This window comes from Cryptomeria japonica, chromosome 1 (assembly GCF_030272615.1).
Source record: "Cryptomeria japonica chromosome 1, Sugi_1.0, whole genome shotgun sequence".
In the NCBI taxonomy this organism is placed as follows: Eukaryota; Viridiplantae; Streptophyta; class Pinopsida; order Cupressales; family Cupressaceae; genus Cryptomeria; species Cryptomeria japonica.
The window spans coordinates 305,932,786-305,958,438 of NC_081405.1; the positions used below are offsets into that span (position 1 = coordinate 305,932,786).

General features: G+C 37.4%; 1 protein-coding gene across 2 annotated transcripts in view; it reads right to left on the reverse strand.

The window, feature by feature from the left end:
* The window catches only part of LOC131026902 (choline transporter protein 1), a 95,559-nt gene that overhangs the window by 9,383 nt on the left and 60,523 nt on the right, over positions 1–25,653 (reverse strand). For both annotated transcript variants that reach the window (XM_057956914.2, XM_057956913.2), the window contains 2 exons: positions 5,015–5,091; positions 4,780–4,893 (listed from right to left, as the gene is read on the reverse strand). In XM_057956914.2, coding sequence (XP_057812897.2) covers positions 4,780–4,893; positions 5,015–5,091 — 191 coding nt within the window. The remainder of the gene's footprint in view (positions 1–4,779; positions 4,894–5,014; positions 5,092–25,653) is intronic.

A 25,653-nucleotide genomic window follows, 5' to 3' on the forward strand; every position in this document is an offset into this window, starting at 1 on the left:
CACATAAACAAATCATAATAAAGCCTTTAGAACTTCCAGCGATCATCAAATTATCATCAAAGAACATCCGGTAATTAACCAGTTACATGCAGGCTTCAACCCAGATACAATCCAACCGAGACTCTAAGAATCAACCGGATCACAATATGCGAATCTCAATCTTTATTCTTAGTTCTACTTCCTCTACCCCTACAAATGATTACATAATATCATATTTATACCCACCGGAACATATCCGGGTCGGCCTCATAAGATTACATTCACCAATGCAAGAAAATGAAACGTGTAATTAGGTCGACCCTTAGAATTAAATAAATCTTTCCAAAAAATAACAACCAAGTGATGCGGTTAAGCAGGAAGGTCAGACACACGCCAAAGAACATCGGACAAGATCCAAGATGGATCCACACGCCAAGAATTGCGCCGATAATGAAGGAAAACCAACTGATAAGCATAAGAACTGTCCCGGAACCCAGAAACAGTCAACCGGAAGCGATAACTGATCGGAAAAGAACCCAAATGAACTGAAAATCTGGAATCAAGCACATGAAACTGCCAGGAAACCGAAAATAAGAACTGCCATGAGGAACAAGTAACTACCGGTACATACTGGTAAGAACACAAAAAACTACACAAAGGACTAAACAAGAACAAAACTGAAAGGAAATATTTTTGGCTGATGCAAGATTGCTTATCGATTGGGGATGGTCCTGCATCATAATCAATAATTGCTAACCTTATGTTTGTAACCTCGCAAGTTAAATTGAATTTAGTAACCATGTCAAGCTTTAATGTTAGTGCTCATTATTCTTTAAAGTAATTTTGCTTATTGCTTTCGCTTATCTTCTTGAACCTTGTGATGTTCATTAAATAAACCATTTCCTATTGATGTACAATATTAGTCTTTGATTTAGCCAATGGTCAACATTCGTTGGTATTTTTCATTTAAATATTTGTTTATGGCTAAATATTGGTCTTTGCTTTGACCAGTAGGAAGTTGTATTTGTTCTTGTTTTAACTGTTTATCCTACTTACTCTATAAATCTAATTGGAGGGCTTGACTATTGATAGTTTGTTGCTAAATCTGGTAGTAAACCACAGGGACACGTCCCCCCCCCCCAAACCAAAATCCCTGCATTTTTGAGATGGGGACATTTCGAGGACGTGGGGGAAACATCCTCCCACCGCCATCACCGTCGAGACTTCTCCCAAGAATCCCCTGACCGTCACGGGGACGCCAAGGAGTCTCCCATAGCCTAAACAAAATTGGTGAAAAATTTGTGAAAATGACATTCGTAATGAACATTTGTGAAGTTTTGGAGGCCTTATTTGTGCTTGTTGAGAGTGCTCTAGGCGCATTGCCCCCAGACTTTGTGAGGGGTGATGCCCCTCTTCCCCCAAACCCCCGCAAGGGGTGTTGCCCCTTGACCTCGAACTGGCACCTACCATTCTTTATTGTTAATGCCAATCATTGCCATGTTTTGTATGTTTATTAGTTTAAACATTACTTAGTAGCCAAAGTTTCATTTGAAATTCTTATACTTATACTTGGTTTGCTCCCAAAGTTCCAAACCTCTGCCCACCATTGTTAATGTTCAAATTTCAAAGCAATCATTTTCATGTTTTTAATGCTTATTAGTATAAACTTTGCATAGTGTGGAAAAGTTTCATTTACAATTCTTATACTTATTCTTCATCTTTTTATAACTAATTTTTCAAGTACTATATGTAATTGGGCCCCACCACCATCCCCAAACTTAGGCCCTTGGTCCACCTGTGCGCTAGCTAGGAAGCTCCGTGGAACTATGGTTTACATCTGCAAGTGCACAAATTGCATTATGCATACCATGAGCCATTTTCATTGCCCCTTTAAAGTTATGATCACGTTCCTTCATTGTAAGTAGCTTGTGATGATCCTTACTCAATGAGGATCTTCGTCACAGCATTCGCCAAATCTCAAGGAAGAAATTCAAAATCCGGCAAACTTCATAAAAATCTGAAAAATTTGTTGAAGTTCGCCTCAAGTTCGTAGGAGAAGGGAGCTTGAAACTCACAGGAAAGATTCGAGATCAGACACCATTGTGATGGCATCCAAATCACATTCACATCAGCATCCATCGCAATCACGTCTATTGCATCGAGCAGTGTTCAGTATTGAAGCGATGAATTTTCTTATTCACCTCCGCTAAATAAAACCTTTATTTTTTATGTTTTTATCTTCTCTATTAAAGTAAGCTATGTTTAATGTTCTTTTCTTCATAAAACTAAGCAATATCCTCCAAGCTGAGATTAAATAATGTGAGTGCAACTTTGATTAACGGAATAGGTGCCCCCATTTTCCATTTTTATAAAATTTAATATATTAAAAGTTAAAACGTATCAATATTGTTTTATTTTGTTTTTATCTTCTTTAATATATTATAACTGTTGAGACATGGACCAACTAGGACTCGAACCTAGGACCTTCCATACGCTGCTAGAGTGCTCTACCACTGAGCTACTGGCCCCTCTTGGACCAGTCCATCGTCGGTCCGGGTGTGGCTTATTTCCAACACCAACACCCCCCCCTTAAGCCACACCTCTCGTGTGCTTGGGGCTCCTAGCCTAGACCTGGCTTTGATACCATGTTGAGACATGGACCAGCTAGGACTCGAACCTAGGACCTTCCATACGCTGTTGGAGTGCTCTACCACTGAGCTATCAGCCCCCCTTGGACCAGTCCATCGTCAGTCCGGGTGTGGCTTATTTCCAACACCAACAATAACATTATACATTAAGAATTAATATTTTAAAATATATTTTTTAGATTTTTAATTTTAGCAATTTTGTGGATTTATTTATTTATATTAAAGGTTATTATTTTGGTAATTTTGTGGATTTATTTATTTATATTAGTCGAATTTAATATCAAATTTTTCCTCTTGCCAAATTTCATCTGAATTTTATTGTTGCCGAACATGAATTCGAATTCAAACCTTGTGACTTAGATGAGGATCAAACACAAGGCAGATCCTAGACAATGGATTTTCTAAGACAAATTCTATTACTACCTATCACATCTTTGGCTTTTGTGTTATGTCTGCATGCTTGTGCAATGAATCTACTATGATATGAAGCATCAAAGAAATAACACACAAATTCAATTATTTTGTGTGCAAAGGCAATACAATTTTGGACATAAGGAAGCACCTATTGATGATTCTAATTCATCCTTACCCTATATGGAGGTTCCCGGACTCTTGTGACTATGGGGGTACAATAACATAGGAAAGAAGTCCCATTTGAACTTCCAAACACTTCCATATTCATATGATTTGGTTATGATAATAGGGCACAGACAACATACGTAAGATCTCTACAGAAAGTTTGGTAAATGTCATACCATCCTTCCTTACTACTAGGTTGAAAATGTTTAGGCTGAATTTCCCTGATTTTTTAGTAGGACTGCATCACAAGCTAACCCCACAACAACTACCTTGACTTCTATCATCTATGTTTGTATGTGCACTTGCTTTATGACTTAAACCTGTAAAAGTAAAATAATAGGTAAAACTCCTTGCAGAATCAAAGGGATTCCTCAAGCTTTGATTGGCATTTGAATTCACTGCTGCCTCCAAATTAGGTTATTTTTCACCTTCTATGGCCCATCATTTGGACATTCTCTCTTGAAACCCGACTCACCTCATATGGTTGAGCATATCATATGGTCAATATGGTTTAGGCATAGACCCCAAATAAAAGTTATATGAATAACGCAGTTAAGTCTCCATGCATCTCACAGACTTGCCAATACTAAGAATGTTCCCTTAACTTCCAAGATGAAACAAAAAATGTAAAATGAACTAGCTAAGCATTGTAGCATGATATCCACCAGTTGCATCCTTGTAACATGTCCAGAAAACATGTCAAGCAATTTCTTGAAATTTATGTCATATCTATTGGGAGCACAATGAACACTACAACCTAAGATCCAACAGACTTCTGACCATAGACAGAATGGAACTAATAAAAGACTCCTCCACAGGCTTATGTACAATACTAGTTACCGGGTTTGAAAACATCACTTTATTTGAGAAATCAAAAAAATTGAAAATCCAGAATTTTCAACAAAAAAAATAATAATAATTTTATTATAGAAATTGAAAAGTCCGAACCAAATAGGACAAGTCTGACTTGTCCAAAAAATATGGATCTGGCCGGATTTGGTAACCATAATTGTATCAGCGAAGCATACAAGTCCTACATGTATACAATGTTGTCATTATCAGAAAAAATCATATTGTTCTATTTTGAGATTACTTCTACAAGTTTTCATTTTTGCAACACCTATCTATATATCACAATCTAAATCCACTTTATTTGTTTAATGTCAGTATATATAGCTCTGCCTGTCTGAAAAAAAATAGCTTATATAATATCAAAAATTCGTAAGATAAGACATTTCTAATTGACAAGTGATCAAGATAGGGTCCACAGAAAAGCATTGAACCATTCTGTTTATTTCTTATTTATGGAGGTAGACCTTTATTAATGTTTAGTTGCAGCTCCATAGTGGTGTCGTGAATAAAATGTTCTGTTGTTGATTACGTATTAAAAAGGAAAAATTAGAACTAAATTCACCATGCTAAAAGTCATATTAGCACATGTCTGACAATATGGTTTATGGTTCTAGGAACAAAAGCAAAAAAATAAAATACATTGAACAGATTTAATATCAAGAATCCTGTCAAAAAATCGCAAAGTAATTTCCAATTTCATAAGAGTTAAATAGAATAATACCTTTAAAACAGCAGGAGCAATAAGGATTCGCTTGATAAGGGCAATTGTTGACAAAATTACAACTACTATTACGATTGTCATGAGTACAGCAATAGCCCTTAGGTGATCAAGTTCCTGAGCAAAAAAGGATATAAATATGTTCAGTATTCCTTCTTATTAGAACATTTCAAATTCAAACCATGAGCAATGTACACAAATAAAGAAAACATAATACATCAAGAAAAGTAGAGCTTACCCTCCCATTTGCTTTTACATAATCTGCCGCATTTTGTCCAATGACAGTTGAGATGCCATCATGCCCAATCCAACCAGCTGCACAAGTGAAGCAATAAAACAATTAAAATATGTCATATCTACAATTAATGAAATAGCAAAAACTATTCCCATACAATATTTGTTTCTACTTCCCATCAGTTGTTCACTCTGATCGGGTTGAAACTCTCAACAGAAAAGGTATATCAGAGAAGGTATAGAGTGAACTAGTGAATGGCTCCTTCCTTGCTTGTTACCAACTTATGGAATAAGCTTAATTATTCAGGTTTAATCTAGGCTTGTAGCTTATCTTCATAGCATAAACTCCATATAATATTGGGTAGTGGTCTGGAACCTCTGAATAGTTGAATAACATTACAGAATTTACCTTGGCAAACAGTTAACCAAAATTGAGCACTTGAAATTTCAGACAAGCTTCCGGAGAGTGATTATGGAAAGTATCCTCACCACTTCATACTTTTCACAATGTCTTTGTTTACAAGCACATGACTTAGTCTGTAAAAGTGTCTGTCTTCTTTCTGATATCACTTATGCATTACATGTGCATCATACATCCACAAGCACTACATATGAAGAAAAGGAACAAAACTACAGTAATAAAATATATGTTTAATTTCAAAGAAATGTGAGTATACAGCAATTATAGAAAACTTTGCAGTTTAGCTCTCATTTAGGAGAAATTTATGCACCAAATTCATCATAGGCATGCACCTGAATCAAAATCTGTTCTAGAAAGCAAAAACATCTTCCTAAAAGACCCAGATCAAAATCTGTTCTAGAAAGTAAAAACATCTGGCTAAAAGACCCAGAAACATACATGCCTCTACCGAAGTCATTGCTATCAGACTCTAGTCATTGTCTTATAGAGGGCCAATTCTTCCAGTGTACCAAGTCTTTTCAAATATGTTATTAATTTCTAATTGTATCTCCAAAACGATGACACAAGCTTGGGGAAGCATATAACACCTTTTTTTATAAGTTAATGCATTGAATGGGACCAATTATTGTGAAAATCAGAGATTCACTGGTAAAATGCAATGTATTATCAGAGAAAAGATTACAATATATAGGAATTACAAAGCACTATAGATATTAAAGAAATCACCTACTTCTAACTACCTACAACCGTAGACATTTAAGATGTCTAACAACCTCTACCTACTAACTTGGCCATTAACTATGTAGAGATGTATAATTCTAACACCCTCCCTTAATGGTCAATCTGTCAACAACACCAAGTTGCCCCCTGAATTTGACAAATTTATCCAGGCTCAGAGACTTGGTGAGAATATCTGCAATTTGATCCGCTATCGAAACATACTGCAACTGAACTGATCCGTCTTCTACCAGCTTGTGGATGTAGTGACAATGAAGCTCGACATGCTTGGTGCATTCATGGAAGTCTCGATTTTTGGCCAATTTGAGCACCCCTTGATCATCAATGTACAAGGGAGAAGGTCTTGCTTGTGACATGTGAATGTTAGAAAGCATCCTGCGGAGCCAAACTGCCTCACATGCTGCCTTACTGTTCCTTGATACTCTGCTTCAATCGAGGAAAGAGCCACTGCGTGTTGCTTCTTGCTGGTCCATGTTACAGCACCTATACCCAAACTGAATACATACCCAAAAGTGGATTTGTGGTCATCCACGGAACCTGCCCAATCTGAGTCGATATAACCAATCAGCTTTGGATCCTTGCATCTGCCATACAAAATGCCAAAATCTGAAGTGCCCTTCACATATCTCAGCACTCGCTTCCTTGCAACACAATGATCAACTTTTGGAGCTGTCATGAAGCGAGAAATGTAGCTCACTGCAAAACTGAGATCAGGTCTAGTGGCAGCGAGATAGATGAGGCTGCGGCGCTGCCCACTAGTTGCCTGAATGTCGTTTCATTGACCGGAGGTGAATCAAAGTTGGCTAACATAGGTGTGGGGGCAGGTTTGCAATCCTGCATCTGAGATTTTGTCAAGCAAACTTCGAGCATATTTAGATTGAGAGATAAAAATACTATCAGTTGTCTACCAAACCTCAATACCCAAACAGTAATGGAGAAGCCCCAAATCTATCATGTCAAAAGCTTGACACAAATCCTGTTTCATTGCGGCAATCAAATGTGTTGAATTTCCAGTGATGATCAAGTCATCAACATAGACAACAAGAAAGAGAATATCATCACCAAAGTGTTTGACATACAAATTACTGTTAGAAGCGCTGCGCTTAAAACCATGATCAACCAAATACTAATCAATTTTGATGTACCATGCACGAGGAGCTTGTTTCAATCCATAGAGTGCTTTCACAAGCCTATATACCTAATGCTCTTTGCCGACAACCTTGAAACCAGAAGGCTGAGTCATGTAGACTTCCTTGAAGTTCTTCCTGCAACTCACCGTTGAGAAAGGCACTCTTGACATCCATCTGATGAACTGTCCATCCAAATAGGGCTGTGATAGCGAGAAGAAGACAAATTGTGTTCATCTTGGCAGTAGGAGCAAAGGTCTCCTCATAATCAATGCCCTCCCGCTGTGTGAATCCCAAAGCAACTAATTTGGCCTTGTATTTATCCAAAGTACCATTTGCATGATACTTGACCTTATAAACCCATTTGCAGCTGATAGGTTTCTTCCCAGGAGGAAGATCAAAAAGAACCCAAGTGTGATTCTTCAAAAGGCTCTGATATTCTGTCTCCATAGCCTTTTCCCACTCTGGAATTCATTTAGCCTTTGAATATATTTGAGGCTCATAGATGTTGTGGATGTTGGCCATAAGAGCAAAATTGACTGTGTTTTGCTACTTGCTCTTCCTGCGAGCTAATCTGCCCTCAGTGAGTTCATCATCATGAAGATCTTGAATAGTCTTGGCCCACCACTTAGGCCGGAGAGTAGAAGTACAAACATCTGGAATAGGAGAAACATCTCCTAGGATTTCTGGAACAAAGTCATCTGGATGTGAGTCCTGAGGAAAATTTGGTGGTGATATACCATGACCGGTAGACTCCTCATCTTCAGAGTCAGAATGCTCTGAAGCCCTCCCATCAGAGGAACCAAGAGGAAGACGAACACCCTCATCTGAAACCTTCATAGGCTGATCTGCAAGACTGGTAGTAGGAAGAAATGGACCAGTAGTCTCATCAATCACAACATCACGACTGAATATGAGATGATATGTCTCCACATCAATCAATTTGTATGCCTTGTGATTGTCATTGTAACCAGTAAACATAAGTTGTTGGCTCTTGGAGTCCATCTTAGCACGCTTGGCTTTTGGAATCCATACATGAGTTGTAGAACCAAAGACTTTCAAATGGCCCACCTTAGGCTTACATCCTGACCGAGCTTCTTCTAGAGTCATCTTCTTAACGGCCTGTGTAGGTGATCGATTCAGGAGGTAGACTGCAATATAAACTGCTTCAACCTAGTATTCCTTGGGGACATTTCTATACTCCATAGAATGAGCCATTTCAGTAATGGTGCGATTCCTACGTTCAACGACACCATTCTGCTGAGGGGTGTATGGTGTGGTGAGTTGGCGCTTAATGCCATGTGTAGCACAAAATGTAGAGAAGTCAGTGGAACAAAACTCCCCCCCATTATCTAACCTTAGAGTGACAATCTAAGAACCGGATTCTTTCTCAACTAAGGCCTTATACTATTGAAATGTACTGAACACATCTGATTTATTTTTCAAAAAATACACCCACATTTTTCTACTGAAATCATCAACAAATAATAAAAAGTACCTGGACCCAGTAACGGATGGAGTGTTCATTGGCCCACATACATCAACGTGAACCAATTGAAGGACCTTGGAGGCTCGCCAAGAATCACCATCCGAGAATGGTGTCCTATGTTGTTTCCCAACTTGACAGGCTCCACAAACTCCATGATTTTGAGTTTGGATCTCAGGTAGACCAGCAACCAAACCCTCCCGAGACAGTTGAGAGAGATAGAGCACATTCAAGTGCCCATAATGTTGATGCCAAAGTTTGATGATGGAATTATTCCTGGCTGTGAGAGCATGCTCTTGAGAATCACCGGAATTAGCAAGTCTATACAGACCATGATCCTCAAGTCCCATAGTGATTGGAGTATGAGTCTCCCTATCAACAATGTTGCAGGTGGACGAACTGAAAACAACATCCAACTGGGGAGAATGCCTCATGATCTGGCTGACAGAGAGAAGATTATGCTCCATGCTTGGAACCTAGTAGACATCGAGAATTATTAAATTTCTCCCTCCAGAGTGAATCTAAACATTGCCCTTACCAGCAACGGTATACTCTTCGCCGCCTCCAAAGATCACGAAATCAATGAATGGTTCATATTTGGTGAACCAATCCCGACGATGAGTAAAATGCCAAAACGTCCCTGAATCAATATACCAAGCAGAAGATTTTTCTAGATCTGCAGATCTTTTGGCCATAAACGAATAGAATGCAGATTCTTTCTGCTCAGAGTGCTCTGCAACATTTGCCTTTTGTTGAGACCCTCCCTGCTTCTTTTGTTCAGAAGCCAATCGAACCAGACAATTAGCCTTCATGTGACCATACTTATGACAATAATTACACTAAACGTTCTTTTTCTTCTTGCTGTCCTGAGAAGAACTAGAGTCTTTCGATTGAGAAGATTGAGCCTTCACTTTGTTCTTAGCAGAAGATTTGGTAGAGAACGCTTGCTAGTGGACCTAGAACTGGTACTACTCCAAAACTGTTGTCTCCAACGATCCTGTTGTAGCAGCTTGTTGCAAAGATCTTCAAATTTGAGATCAACATTGGTGGAGGTGATATTCAGCGTCTCAATGAAATGCTCATACGAACGTGGGAGACTCTTCAGAGTAATGACCACCATATCTTCTTCCTCCATTTTTCGACCAATAGCTTGGAGCTGGTCGCAAATATCGTTTATCTTTGTCAGATGATCATGAAGAGATGTTTTCTCATCCATCATGATCGTGAAGAGCATATTCTTGAGAAAGAATGCACGGCTCTTATCTGATGTTTCATGGAGATCTTTCAGGTGCTTCCAGATCTCAGCAGTTGTCTTGTCGGACGACACTTGAGGCAGGTGATCATCAATCACTAAAAGTTTGATGAGCATCACCACTTCACGGTTGCGCTCATCCCATTTGTCTTGGTCTTTTCCCGCAATGGTAGGACGAGAGATGGTGCCGAGAACAACTTCTGCCAAGCAGCGATATTCAAAGATAGTCATCATGCACTGCTTCCAAGTATTGTAATTCTTCCCGTTGAATTTCTGACTGCCCTTGAGCAGAATATTCGTCAGAGATGCCATCAGGAAAAACTGAGGTCAAAGTCGGTTGACCAAATGATGGCATGAATATCGAGGCAAGAGGAATCAACATGTGAAATCGCATAAACACGAAACATGAAAGAAACTGAGGCAGAAAATTGGCACAAATTTCGAGGTTGAACGGATATTTTCTCAGCACAGATCCCAATGTACGGACTGCTAAAGACCTAGAAATTCTGATGACTCGAAATCCTTGCAAAAAACCCACAAAGAATATGTAGGGCTAATTTGATTCCGACCACAAAATTTGAGGATTTTGACAAAACCCTAGTCAACTAGAGGAAAACCCTAGGTCACAGAATTTGTGCTGAGAAAAGCCGCAATAGGAAGAAAACCCACAATTCCCGTCGTCAAAAATCAGAGCCAAAAACCCTATGTCGCACAAAGTAGAAATCGCAAACAAAAAATCGTGTCGCGCGGTCTGAACAGAATGAAAAATTGCAGGAGGTCGCAGAGAAAACAACACACGTCGCACAGGAAGAAATTGTGGGTCGCGCTGAATAAAAACACACGCAGAGAAAATTGGCAGCACAAAAAAATGCATCGCGATTTTATGAAAGATCGTGCAAAAAAATGCACGAAGATCCAACACAGGAAAATAATCCAGCCAAGCACAAAGGCTAACACAAGAAAAATCGCAAGTCGAGGGCAAAAATCATAGCGTCGAAGGAGAAATTAAGTCGTGTCGTCCAGATGAGATTTGCAAGCCAGACAAAAATCGCACGGACAAAATGGAAGCGAAAAATGAAAACGCGACCTTGCAGAAGAAAAACAGCCCAGCAAACACGCGAATTCAGAAATATCCTCAATCTTGCCCACAAACTAGGAAAAAAACGATCTTCAAAAGCTTTAAAAATTCCTTTCAAAATTTTAGAAGACCAAAAATTTCTTTTTTAGTCCCCTAGGCTCTGATACCATGTGAAAATCAGAGATTCACTGGTAAAATGCAATGTATTATCAAAGAAAAGATTACAATATATAGGAATTACAAAGCACTATAGATATTAAAGAAATCACCTACTTCTAACTAACTACAACTGGAGACATTTAAGATGTCTAACAACCTCTACCTACTAACTTGACCATTAACTATGTAGAGATATATTATTCTAACAATTATCTTGATCAATAAGTAACAAGTTGACTAATTCACCATCTATCCAATCATTTTCAAGTGAAGGACATATTATTTACTTGGTTTACATTAAAAGGTTACGGAAATGGCTGATTGGCTCCTCTATTGAGCTATTTTATGAAATAAAGAAAGAGCCAATGTTCTATAGAAGCTTGGGATGGGTGGCTGCAGGGCCAGGTTTCAGGGGCAGCAATTTTTTTCTCAAAATTTTGGGATGGCTGTGGACTGGCTAAAATAATATATGATATTTGAAAAATTAATTATAAAAAAGTAGAAAAAGAAATTGCAATTTATCACTTATGTAAACAATTTGACCATCAATTGAAACAAAATTCGGAATATTCATAATACATATTATAATATTCAGCTTCATGATTTCATTAAGCTTGAAATCAAAATTTAGTTTTACAAGTAAAATGTCCAGTTCAAATTCAAGTTTGGCAGTTTGCCCTTTTTATGATCCTCATCTTTTTATATAGCACAAAAGGTACAAAATTGAATACCGAATTAAGAACACAGTTGATAATTGAAAATGCACTGTCACTTGTCAGACCATGAATACCAAACAATAAATCAAAATGGTTTATATCATAGTAGCACTACTTAAAATCATTTGATTTTGCAAATCAAAAGTATAAATGGAATTTGATTACTCAAGATTTAATAGGAAAAAAGTCAAGAAAAGATGCTTTTTTCCCACATGGTACACCCAGAACAATTTTCATTTTTTGCTTATTAAAACTAGAGCAGGGGTGTGGGGGTGACATGCCATTTCTAAGCTCCAAATTCTTCAAAAAATGTAATTTTAGAGTTAGGTCCAATGTAAATGTCATGGCATAATCCTCATCATTACAACTGTTAAATGCCTTTTTAACTCTTGAATCCCCAAGGTAGACCATCTCTTTGCTCATTCATAAACTGGTATTTGATAAGAGACAACAAATACAACAGAACATTATTAAATGTACTGAGCTCATGTAGTAAAAGTAGAAATTTATAATTTATTCAATCTGTTGATAAAAGGAAGAAATTTGTAAAAAAAATCGAACTTGAAGTGATTGTTTCACATATCTGGTTGAAATTTAAGATTTAAAAAATAAATTAACTGACATTAAAAAGAAATTGTACTTTTCATAGCTACCCGTATGGGTTTGGGTATTACCAATATGGCAAAAACAAATTTGGGGTTGGATTTCTTTTCAATATGCCCCTACAAGAAATATAAAAAAAAATGTATGCATATTTGCATCCTAAAAACAGGAATTAAGTTCAAAATACCACATAACATGCAAATAATAAACAAAACCACCATAAAAATCAAAAATACTACTTCAATATCAATCTGTCAAACTAGAATGTCATGATAGGTATTCATTGTTCAAATTAAAATTATTAAATCTCAAATCAGCATCATATGGGTTTTCATAAAGATCATCATCATCATCAAATTTAGGATTAGAGCTGACTTTTCAGGTTGAATAATCAACTTACAAAGTCAAAAAAGAAAATAAAAATTAAAAAAATTAATTTTACAATCATTTTGAGCTACTTGTTCCACCTGGATATGCTAGAGTGTACCCATAAGAACCCCAAATCCATTAGGTAAGACCTTGGCTGGACCCATAGGGGAACTAGACCATCATTCAAAACAAGTGTAAACTGAACCTAGATCCGGGCTGAACATGAGCAAACCAGTAGCAAAGGAATTTTTTGAAATTAATACTAAATGATGAGGATAATGTAAAGTTTACAAAAGAGTGCTTGTAATTAATGGCATTTTTATTTATTTTCTTCTCAAGTTAACTTCACCTACTTCCTAGAAAATAAAAAATGTGGATTTAGAAACTTGTGAACATTTGTAAAAAGAAAATTTACAGAGCTTAACTACAAATTTTTGAAATGAATGTTTTTGGATGGCATGGGAATGCCTTCTCATCCCTGGGTCAGTCAAGAGACATCTGCATGCCCCTTGTCATCTCAGGGAAGGCAAGTATCCCCAAATGCACACTACAAAGTAGAACATCCCTATACTTTAGGGTCATCCTTGGGACAGGACCCTTTCCAAACCGTCAGTGGGTGACATTTCATCCCAATGCCACCATCCCCAAGAATGTTCTTTACACTCATCATCAACCAATGATTCATAAGGAAAAAACCACGAGGATTGGGTGGAGTAGACTAATTTAACAATGTTTGGAAAAGTGTTGCTAATAGCCTCCCAAAGAGCAATGTAGAGAAACTCATCAGGGGTAGCAAGACTAAAGAGTTGATGGGAATTGAAATTGGACATAAGCTAGGAAAGCCAAGAAGCATAATCAAAGGAGCTACGAACGTCTAGATGGATAGTGGTACAACAAATCTTGATGGTTTAGAGAGGGGCAAGGGGAGGGAGGAGCAAGAGGAGGATAAAAGGAAATGGCCAGCTAGGGGGATTGATGTAAAACCCAAGGAAGGAACCTAAATGAGAGATGAAAACTTTGCTAGGAAGAACATAATCAACAACAGTAGCACCATCGCTGTGAGGAAGAAATTAGATCTACGAGAACTAGTGAAACAAGAGAGCTTAATCCGAATGTGGAGACTTTACATTTCTCCCAATCAAAGAAGGTATCTACCATAAGCAATGGATGGACTATTCTTGTCAACCTAAGTCCGTGATAAGCCAAACTAATCCGTATCTAATTCATCATCATTGCCAAGATGAGCATTAAAGCCACAAAGAAGGATAACATCATCCAAGGAGTAGTGGGAATCTCTGGATAGAAATCAAGCTAAGGGTATCCCTTAATGTGTGCAACATAGTCATGCAGCAATAAATACATCTCAAAGTAGGGGTGGATGCCTCCAAACTTAAAGCTACATATTTCTCAAATGTAAATTTAAGGCCAACCACAATATCATAGATCGGATGCATCTAGAATTAAAACAAAGGCCAACCACGATATGTTGGATTGAAAACTATCAAAAAAAAGGCAAACCAGTCCACCTAAACTGCAAACACCCACCAATAGACTAGTCTCACATCCAAAGGAAGAGGCCCAAGCCTAACTTGTGGCTGGAGAAAAAGGCACTCAAGGTTCTCATGGGTCTTAGTAAGAAAGATGATATCCCATGAAGCAACAATGTCCACATAGGTATTGGAGAAGACCAGATAGAACCATTACCACCAACTAAAACCCAAGAATGCCATCACACCAAGAATGTCATCATATAGATGATCCAATGTGACACCACTCGTAAGGTGGGGAATTGTAATTAAGAGCCTTGTCCCTAATGATGGCCTTCTTGTTCTCCTTTTTGGCAACAACAACCAAAGCATGAACGTTTTGATGTTCCTCTACTTGAAGTCGTGTGAAATATGCATCCAAAAGAATTGGGGTAGAAAGAAGATTTATTTTAAGCTCTAGGGACTCATAAGTGCTTTTCACTAGATGAAATCTAATAATGAGGTTTTATTAGGAAATGACAAAGCTTTGTCTAGGGAGATATCTTTCAAAACAAGAGAATCCTACAAGAAGTTGTGACCGACTTATGGAATCCCAATCATCTTAGGAAGTCCACAAACTCTAAGGTAAGCAGTTTGGCAACCCTAGCTCTTTAGTCATCAAATTTTGCCTAAACAGCCATAATAATTTAATAAATAATGGGAGGGAGTTTCTTACTGACTTAATTACGTAAACCTACAATTTTTGTTCATCAACCTATATCTCAATAGACCTCTTGATGTGTGTTCCTTTCTTCTTTAAGGTGGTCATGTTGAATGAATAACTCCAATTGTTTTTTTATCAATGGAACAATCTCTTGGAGATGCTGAAAATGTCTCGTATGAAAGGAATGAAATTTCTTAAGCACAAAGATGCATGCACGTAAATAATTAATGATGAATCGATGATGTCATTTATATTTGTTGGTGAAGTGAAAGCAATTTCCAAATTTTGGAACCATAATCCTTAATTTTGGAAATTCTAGAGAGCGAAGTAGAGTTCAAAATTTTGAAAACTGCAGCAAGTGTATATGTGTAACTTGTATTAGGAAACCATGCACACAAAAATACGCAAGCAAGTAGAAGCAAGAGTTTTGCCCCTACATGATCCAAACAGTGCTTTTTAAGTTTACACACACTCAATTTATCCAAAAGAAGACAATAGATGTGAGATTCAAGCCCTCAAATATCACCTAACGACATAAAGAATGGATGGAAATCTAGATGGAAGAGCCTTCAAAACCCACAAGCTGTTAGCAGAAAAATCCATTCACAAAGAAGCCTAAAGGAATGTCACAAGGTCAAATGACACTAGAAGAAAGAAACAATGAGCACAACCATGAGTAGCACACGAGCATGCACAATAGTGTGTGCAAGCACAAGTAGAAAACACACATGCAGGTAGGAGCAACAGAAAAAGGTTCCCACTTTCAAGCATAGGCTCGTCTAGAAAGATTTATATAAAAGACTTGAGCAAAGGTTTTCATATAAGGGAGATTCATTTAAAGCACATCATACTATTCCTTTTAAAAATTCACAAGGTTAAAATGCACAAGAGCAGAAGTTTCTATGTAGTTATTAGCTTAAAACTTGTATTTGACAGCTAGCAAGAGAATTGCTTATAAATTTCAGTACTTCAATGACAACCTACATCCATTCTTTAAGTCATTAGGTGATATTTGAGGGCTTGAATCTCACGTCTATTATCTTCTTTTGGATAAATTGAGTTTGTGTAAACTTAAAAAGCAATGTTTGGATCATGTAGGGGCAAAACACTTGCTTCTACTTGCTTGGTGTTTTTGTGAACATGGTTTCCTAATACAAGGTATGACAATCTAAATTGTAGGGTACGCTTGCCTAGGGTTCGGTATCGATCTAGTTCAGTCCGAGACCAGATCATGGTCCGGTACACCTATAGGTCCGGGTAGGGTCCATGCTCGAGCAAGCTGGTTGTCCGGCTAGGGTCCATGCTCAAGCAAACTGGTTCGTTCTGGGTGAACCCAGGCGAACGAGGACGCCTAGGTGCCCATAAACATCATTTTTTGGCAAAAATTGATTAAATTTTGAAATCAGTCACTTGAAAAATAGAAACAAAACCCTAAAAGTGACTTTTATAACATTCACTTGGTTCATTTTTGCTCATTTGTTTTGCTAAGACAATAGATGTGAGATTGATTTTTGAAGCTTGATCAAGTGTTGCAGCTTCATTCCTACTTATTTGCAAGCTTCCGTTAGCTGAAAGACGTAAGTGTTTTTACATTTTTTTCAACCATTTTTGTTTCACAAACATGAAACATTATTTATTTAATTTACCTATTTTTTTCCATTCTTTTGTTTTTGTTTTTGAATGTATTCATAAAATTTATTTCCATAGGAACTAGAATGGCATCTACCTCTTCCTCCAAAGGCACAAATGAACAACAAAAACAAAAACCAGATCCAAATTTTCCCCTACGGAAGTATGTTGATATTATACGACCGCTTCTAGGAGGTGGAGAATTTCGTTGGAAATGCCATGGTTGTGATAAAGAACGTAATAGTTCATATTTTAGGGTGGTGGGCCGTTTGAGTGGAATACGAAGAAGAGGCATCAAAAAATGCCCTGGAAAAAATGGTGTGTCTCTACCACAAGAGACGATGTTAAAATATATTAGGGAGCATGACGAAGAAGATAGAGAAGCCTATACATTAAATCAAATTGTTTCAAAAAAAATCAAAGGGAATGCAACCCCCATCTAATTCCAATATTATAGTAGAAATCCGCCCATTTTTTTCCACAAGTGAGCCTGAAAGTGAAGCACCCATTGCATTCAAAAGATCAAAGGGACCTTTAGAAAGTGCATTTCGAAATGAGAGTCGAGACATTGCCGACAAAGATGTAGCAAGATGCATATATGCAAATGGGTTGGCTTTCAATGTTGTTCACTCCCCATATTGGAAAAAGATGTTGAAAAGTGTTAATGAAGCTCCAAGAGGGTATAAGGGCCCAAGTAATGAGAAGCTACATGGCACCTTGTTGGAAAGAGAGGTCAAGGGGGTTGAAGATGCATTGAAGCCCATAAGAGATTCATGGACTAAGACAAGTGTATCCATTGTTTCAGATGGATGGAAAGATTCCAAAAATGTTCCTTGATCAATGTCATAGCAATGTCCCTTGAAGGGGCAATGCTTTTGAAAGTTGTGGATTGTGAGGGTCATGTAGAAGATGAGCAATTTATTGCAGATATCTCATCTCTTCCATTGAGACAATGGGGCCCCGTAATGTTGTTCAAGTGATAACAAACAATGCAAAGAATTGTAGAGTTGCTGGTTTGTTGGTTGAGAAACGCTATCACCATATCTTTTGGACACCTTGAGCAGTCCATTCACTCAATCTTATGCTACAAAAGATTGGGAATAAAATATAATGGATCAAAGAGGTGTATGTAGAAGCTGAGGACATCCAGATGTTCATCACAAACCACCAAATGTCTCAAGGGATTTTTAGATCTTTTTCAAGTTTGGCGCTATTGAAAGCAAGTGAAATAGTAATTTAATTTTACGTTTTTTTTTTTTTTTATAATTTTCAATGTTCATAATATGATTGTGTATGTGTATTCTTCTTTAAAGTTTGTCTTTAATGTATAATCATTTTGGCTTTAATTTTTGTTATAGGTTGGAGAGACCCATTTTGTATCTAACACAATCGTCTTGAGACAATTTGTGAAAATTAAAGTGGCACTTTGTAATATGGTGATCAGCCAAAATTGGGCTATATGGAAGCAAAGGAATTAAGATATGGTTTCCACATGGGCAAAGCAATTAAAAGATAGCAGACATTAAGATATAGTTTCCACATGACTGCTGTAGTAAATTATAGCAGACATATGCCTCCCATCATCAGCCACAGCTTGTGTTCCTTGTGTTAAAAATCAGCCCTAGGATTCTAAAACCAGTTTATTGATAAGAAAGAATAAGTTAATCAACCCCAGGACTATTAATTTTATTTCCATTTCATGTTGTTATTATTATATAAACATATTCAGAACCTTGCCTAAAATTTGTACAATGTGAACTCCAATGACCAGCAAACTTGTGCAACTATGTTGCCTGTGTACTTAAAATATAGAATTTGACCTCAGAAGTTGTTAAATTTCCAGCAACATTAGATGGAAAACACTTTTGAGTGCAATCTCATTCCATTGTTCATTGGAAATACCGTTGTGGTTCAACGAGAACAATAACGTATGTTATAATTGATTGCAACAAAGAAACCAAGTAAGATAATGCAATTTTCAGGATTAAGTCCTTATATCAATGGCTAATGTTAACCCTAAAAATGAATATACAATTATACAAAGTGTAAAGGTGCAAAGTGGCTACTGAGTTGGTCCCAACGGAACAAATAAATGAAATGAATGCTTTGGTCAAAGCAGTTAATTCAAATAATTTGACAAAGAAATGTTTGAGTTAAATTTGCGTCACTTCATGGGTAAAAAGGCATATGCATAGAAATTGTGCTTGGGACATTAATAGGTTGCATGTGTCAGTAGCTCCATATATGCCATAGTTTTCACACATGTTGGCCACAGACTGCTAGACTCCTCGTGATGGGTCAGGCTTCCTTCATGGAGTAGAACGGGGAAGCCTATGGCTTAGTGGCAAGGCGAAAATCGTTCCGGTGATGCTCTCTCTCTCTCTCAGTTGATGAAGAATGTGTTCGTTTTAATAACCAGATAAGCATTAAGAAACAGAAAATCAGAATGCAAGCTAGACAAACACAAAATCAACACATGACACACAAATACCCTGGAAAAACCTCCCTCTTGGAGGTGAAAAAACTAGCAACACTTCTCAAATCTTTATTAGCAATAATCTGTAGGTATCTTTACACTTAGAACAACAATATATATGCACAGATGAAACCAAGCTAGGGCACAGCAGTGTGATGTACTTATCTGCTGATCAAGAAGGATATATAATAAACACAGTTCATTGATACTGGAGTGCCTGCTGCCCCTGAGTGGATTTGCTATCTCTTGAACTGGTTCGCTGTCCTTGGAATATGTTCACTGTGCCTCTAATGGTGTTCGCTGTGCTGCTAATGATGTTCGTTGTGCTTCTTCTGATATTCACTGTCTTCTGATTATGGTTCACTGATCACAGAGATACTTGGCTGTAGGATACCAAGATAGGAATGTAGTTTTGAATGCTTGAAAAAATGAATGATAGGATGGATTACATCGCCTTGTTTATATAGGAGATACAAGTAACTTATTTGCCTTAGTCGGCTACAATGCATTTGGCGCCAAGATACAATAACTTCAATTTTCATTTACAAGTTACATAAATAGGTCTTGACCTATTATGTCAGTTACAAGTTACATTTGCCCCCTTATGGCACGTTACACATAGCTTATAGGACCATGCTTTAAGTTATTACAATATGCATTAAATTTTAATTGTCACTTAAAATTTAAATTAGGTAATCCGATCTGGCTATTAGTTTCAACAGAATGGATGGCAGAGGTCTGACCTTCATTACTATGTTAAATTAGGACTTACATGACTCTTATTTCAGTTTAAGTTCTTCGTACTATATTATGCTCTCAATGATGTGCATGATTTGGTTGATACATACCAGAAAACTGCCACGAAGAACAAGCAACTACCGAAAAATAAGAAATAAGACCTTCATTACTATGTTAAATTAGGACTTACATGACTCTTATTTCAGTTTAAGTTCTTCGTACTATATTATGCTCTCAATGATGTGCATGATTTGGTTGCAAGGATGGAATATTCATATGCTGATCTTTGGATGTCCTGAATACTGAATGCCTTACCATAGAAATAAGAACCTATGTTAAATTTCAAGATGTAAAATTCAGCTGATGGAAAATTCCCATATCATTATGATTTCTTATTGTATAATGATACTTGATATGGTAACTTGTGCAATGATTCTTGCTGCTAGTCTATTTCTTTTATATTGTTACTATGAGCATCGAAGAGGTTTATCAAATTATGAAATCAAACCCTCATTTCTCTTGAGATAGAACACATGTTTATATTTATGCCTAAGGATGAAACCCTTTTAACAAATAGATTCAAGGACAAAAAATACTTTTATTCATGTAAGTAATTCCATCCAAGGATATTACTAGCAAAATATAAAATTGTAATGTCCCATTCTCGGGCCTAGTCAATTTGGTGACAATTAGCCTAGTCTTCCAACTCCCATAGGCTAATTGGTAAGGGAAAGGAGACTCCAAAAATCTTGGAGGGCACAACTTCAATATTTTAGGATTTCTATTTATGGTAGTGAACCCAAATAGCTGTATGAATTGCAATGACACTTTAAAAGTGTTTTCAAGCTCTTAAGGTGTACTCCAAACTTCTTAGAGAGCACTTCTATTTTTAGCAAGTCTCCAAGTTGACTCATCGTTCTATTGCTTCAGTTTCCTCATGCTGTGATCAATTTGGATTTTGATGTTGTAGTGCTTTCAGCAACTCAGGTGAAATATTTTTAAAATGCACTTAAATTTTTAATAAAGTTGTTATATGTCCCCCTCAAAAGTGGACGCCTAGGAAAAGGAAGGGAGTTTACACACGAAAAATCATTTTATAATTCAAAAAGGTCTTTTATGGGATAATGAATTATTTTATAATTTCAAATTGCTTATTTTCCCTCCAAAAGCTATTAAGGAGTTTGAGAGGGGCTCATTTGTGCATATGGTGTTGATTGGTATTGTTATGCTATCATATTGAGTTCTTCCATAATCTTCTAAGGACATAAGCCCTCTTAGTATTTTTAGGTTTGAATTTGAAAGATGATCCCTAGCTAGATTGGGTGTGGTTTCATTTAGGAATCACCATTGTGAAGATTGAAGTTTCAATTTGTTAATCTATGGAGGTTTTTGATGTGTTTTAGTTTGCAAATTGTTATCCCAATTTCAGCTTGCTCAATTGTGGGAAACCGCTGCGAAATATGTCCGTTTCGTAGCCCATATCCTCTAAGCACGCATAGCGAGGCCTTTTTTAAGTCCCCTCGCACGTAATTTGATCCCCAAAAAGTCCTTTTGATCGGATCTCCTTCTTGTCTTGTCGTTTCTTGCAAGTCATTGTTTTCCAAGAGTTAGAGAAATTCCTTCATATGTTGTTTGGGTTTTAAAACCTGAACTACAAGTCATCCATGTTGCACAAAGTGAAAATCGGGTTCTAAAACCCGATTTGCATATTTCTCTCTTGTCCCACATGCACATCAGGTTTTAAAACCTGATGTGCACTTTCCCTGCATTTCCTCACACACATGTAAATCGGGTTTTAAAAGCCGATTTACATCACTTTGCACTTGTCACATGCACATCGGGTTTTAAAAGCCGATTTACATCACTTTGCACTTGTCACATGCACATCGGGTTTTAAAACCCAATGTGCAACCTTCCAAAACACTGCATGCGAAATGTTGATCGGGTTTTGAAACCCGATGAACAAGTTTTGCACCATAAGTCCATCCTATGTGCAAATCGGGTTTCAAAACCCGACTTGCATGCATAATCTAGTCTTAAGTGCAAATTGGGTTTCGAAACCTGATTTGCATGTTTTGCACTATCCTTGAAACCCAATTTGCACTTAAGATTGGATTATGCATGCAAGTCGGGTTTTGAAACCTGATTTGCAATTTTATTTCCAAAAGGCAGAATTTTTCTAACTCTAGGGATTCTTCAATTCAGTACTACAATTCCATTCTAAATGCCTACTGCTACACACTAGGGCTAGATGACTCTGAAGCACAGGCTACCTTGCAATGATATGAAGATTTTCTCGAGAAGGATGATGATGATGATGACATGTCTTCAAACACTGTCATTTTTCATGCTTTCAAGTTATGCAGTTTGTAGTTTGTCATCGACATTTTACAAGTCCTTTTGTACATATAAATTTACATGTAAAAACAGCACAAGTCCGAAGTCAAATAGGACTTTGCTTTGAATAAGTCAAAGTTAGTTGCAACTTTCCCTCTTTTTGCTCATAAGCTCTCCTCTATAAATATGGGGGGCTTCTTTGTAAATATTATCTTTTGGCTAATGCATCAAAACTCTGTCGGATTGTAGAGCTAGCAAAGACTTTGTGCTTTAAGTGAAAATCTGAAAATTCTATCAATAAAGAAGTAGAGTTGTTTTTCAATCTTTGTCTTGAATTCACTTTATTATATGGTGAGAGTGTTCTCATGTCATTCTTGTTATATTATCTTAAGGATTGAATTGTGTAGTGTGAGAAGTTGTTGGATTAAGAGATATAAAGATATTGTAGACTTTGTGCTATAGTATAAAATTGAGAACCATTTATTTGTGATTGATAACAATGTGGAGACTTTGTGCTACATCAGGTTATCTGTTTAGAGTAGTGAAAGTTGTAATATATGTGAAAGAACTTAAGTTATCCGCATATCATTATTTAATTTCAAGAATCAGTTAGAGAGATCGTACAAGACTTTGGGCTTACAAAAGGTTTCTTAGTTATTATAGATTTGCTGGTACATCTTTGAGTCATTCTTTTGTTTGGCTGGAAGCTATATCAGTTATTATTTCTTAAATTAGTATCTTGTAATTTGTGACTTATTGTGAAGGAGAAATTCCACTCTGAAGTAAGAGAGTTGGATAAACACTTATTCTAAAAAACGGGAATAAAGTGATTGTAACACCTTTGAAATAGCATAGAAGATTGAGGTTAGATAGATACTAGTTATTAGATTGCAATAAGACGGCAGCCTCCCTTTTGTGAGGAGAGATTCAATCTCATGATATTGTAGCTGAGAAGCACATTTTGTAATCATCCCCTAATTACAAAATTTTCAACCAACATAGATGTTGGAGAGAATTGTTTCAGTTTAGCAGAGATTTCTTGAAGTTGTGTGTGGCATTTGAGGAAGGAGTTGCTGGGTTGTACCATTCTCAGGAGCAGGCCATACTCATTGCAAACCCTTGTCTGGTCATACCCCTTGACAAAGAAACCTTAGAAGTTTGGGAGTGATTGTTTATTGCTGTTGTAAACCCCAAATTGCATTTTCATGCTGGTCTGTACAGATATTTGGCTCAATTGAAGGTTGTACCTTGTACCAGGTAGTACCAACAACCTGCAGAGTAGGTGTCTAAGCTAGGAACCCAATCGCCTATCCTTTTGAGCACATTTCTCCTTGCACAGTGACATTTTGATCTGGTAATGATGTTTCATTGGTTTTGGCGTTGAACTTTGAAGTTGATGCATGATATTGGAGGGTCGTACAATCTATGCTTCAATTGTTGGGACTATTGGTTACTAATTTCCAGAGCTGCAAATACATTTCACGTTGTTTGGGGAGTGTTGAGTGAAGTTTGGTGTGTTTGGGGCTGATGGTGATAGTCCATGTTTATTTTTGGTGAGCTGGGTACACTTGGTCGTGATTTCTGAGCAATCAACTTGAAGAGATAAGGAAAATTGCCCAATGATCTAAGGAATGGGTGGAGAACATCTTCACTGCAGCAGGCAAATTCATTGAAGACTTCGCTCAGTTTTACTGGAGGCTCCTAGCTATCCTTGACAAATTGGAAAGTGTGAACAATTCATGTAAGGATACGCACGTCTATCAAGACTTGACTATTCCACGTTTTGAGGCACCAATGGAGATCCCCACGCAGGCATTAATAGATGGAGAAGTCATCAGAAAAAATGAAGCATATGACTTCCATCGGTGGTTCTATGCAGTAAATACTGGGAAAGAATTCTTTGAAAGATCAAAATATAGAGTCAGGTCTATTGAGGACAGCAGTCAAGAAAATTTAAGAAAAAATCCTCAATACTGTTGAGGCAATGTTTGCAAAAAGACTAATCGACAAGGAGCTGACAATGGATAACCTGAAGGACACACTGCATGAATTCTTCTTCATGGAATCCTTTTCAAGAGGTCATCTAGAGAATGTTCCCTTGTTCTCAAGCATAAAGCACAAGACCTAGGAGACTGTGCCAAGATAGAAGAAGTTTTTCACCAAGTGTGAAAAGGATAATGCTATGTTGGAATATAAGTTGGAGACTACGCCAAGTGTCTTTGTAGGAGAGCTCGAGGCCATCATGGCTAGGTTCATCACATTTGCCATCAAAGAGAGAAAGATAATGGTCGTCCTATTTTGGGCAAGAATCTATTAAATGCATGATGGAGTGTAATATCCCCAATATTTTTTATTATTTTTAAACACAACAAACACTTCAAGCACCCGTTAAGGTAAGGAAAGATAATCTCAATGCTGCTGAAAGTAACCCTTTCCGCCTTTTGATCACCAAGAGCCCAATCTAGGAGGGTGAGAGCATATAGTGTTGAGGGGATCGTTACATGCTTGAAAACTCAAATTGATTAAAAATTTAGGCGGCAAGCCAACCCCTTCCGCTTATTAATCGGGAGATTGAAACTCAGAAACTTCCTCACGGCAATCTGCCAGGAACAAACCAAACACAGAAAATGACAATCACTCTACCGCTTATACAGCGGGAGGACTAGAAAAGAAAATTATTAACTCCACTGCTTATTCAACGGGAGGACAACAATACAATCGACTCAACCCCTTATTCAGCGGGAGGATAATTACAAGCCGAAATTACAATCACTGAAGGGAGCTAGGCCAGCCTCTTCCACTTGTGCAGTGGGAATTAGATAGAGGAAAGCAAACTAAAACAACTAATGGTGCTACCATTTAGCTTTATAATAAACATCACATAAGATGGAAGAGAATAAGAAGATGCAAACTAATACAAATACTTGACTATGAGATAAGTACTACACAAAATAGAAGAAACCACTATACCAATCTGTTGTTACAGAAAACAGCCTACTGCAACTTCACAACAGCCACCACAATCCACAGCAAACACAAAGAAGATCTCTCCAATGAAGCTACAGTAACATTGGAGACTCGCACAATGTCCAAGAAGCAAGCAAACACCGAACTCACACCACCAATCGCCCACACAAACACACCAAAACGCGCCCAGCAGCACACACCAAGGAAAATACGGCCAGCAAGATGGTACGACCTCCTTAAAAAATCACATACCACACCAAAAAACTCACCCTTCTGAGGTAGAAATCGCCCCAAAATCAGCTTCCACACAAAACAATGCCCACAAAAATCGAACCAAACATTTCAAAGATCCCACCA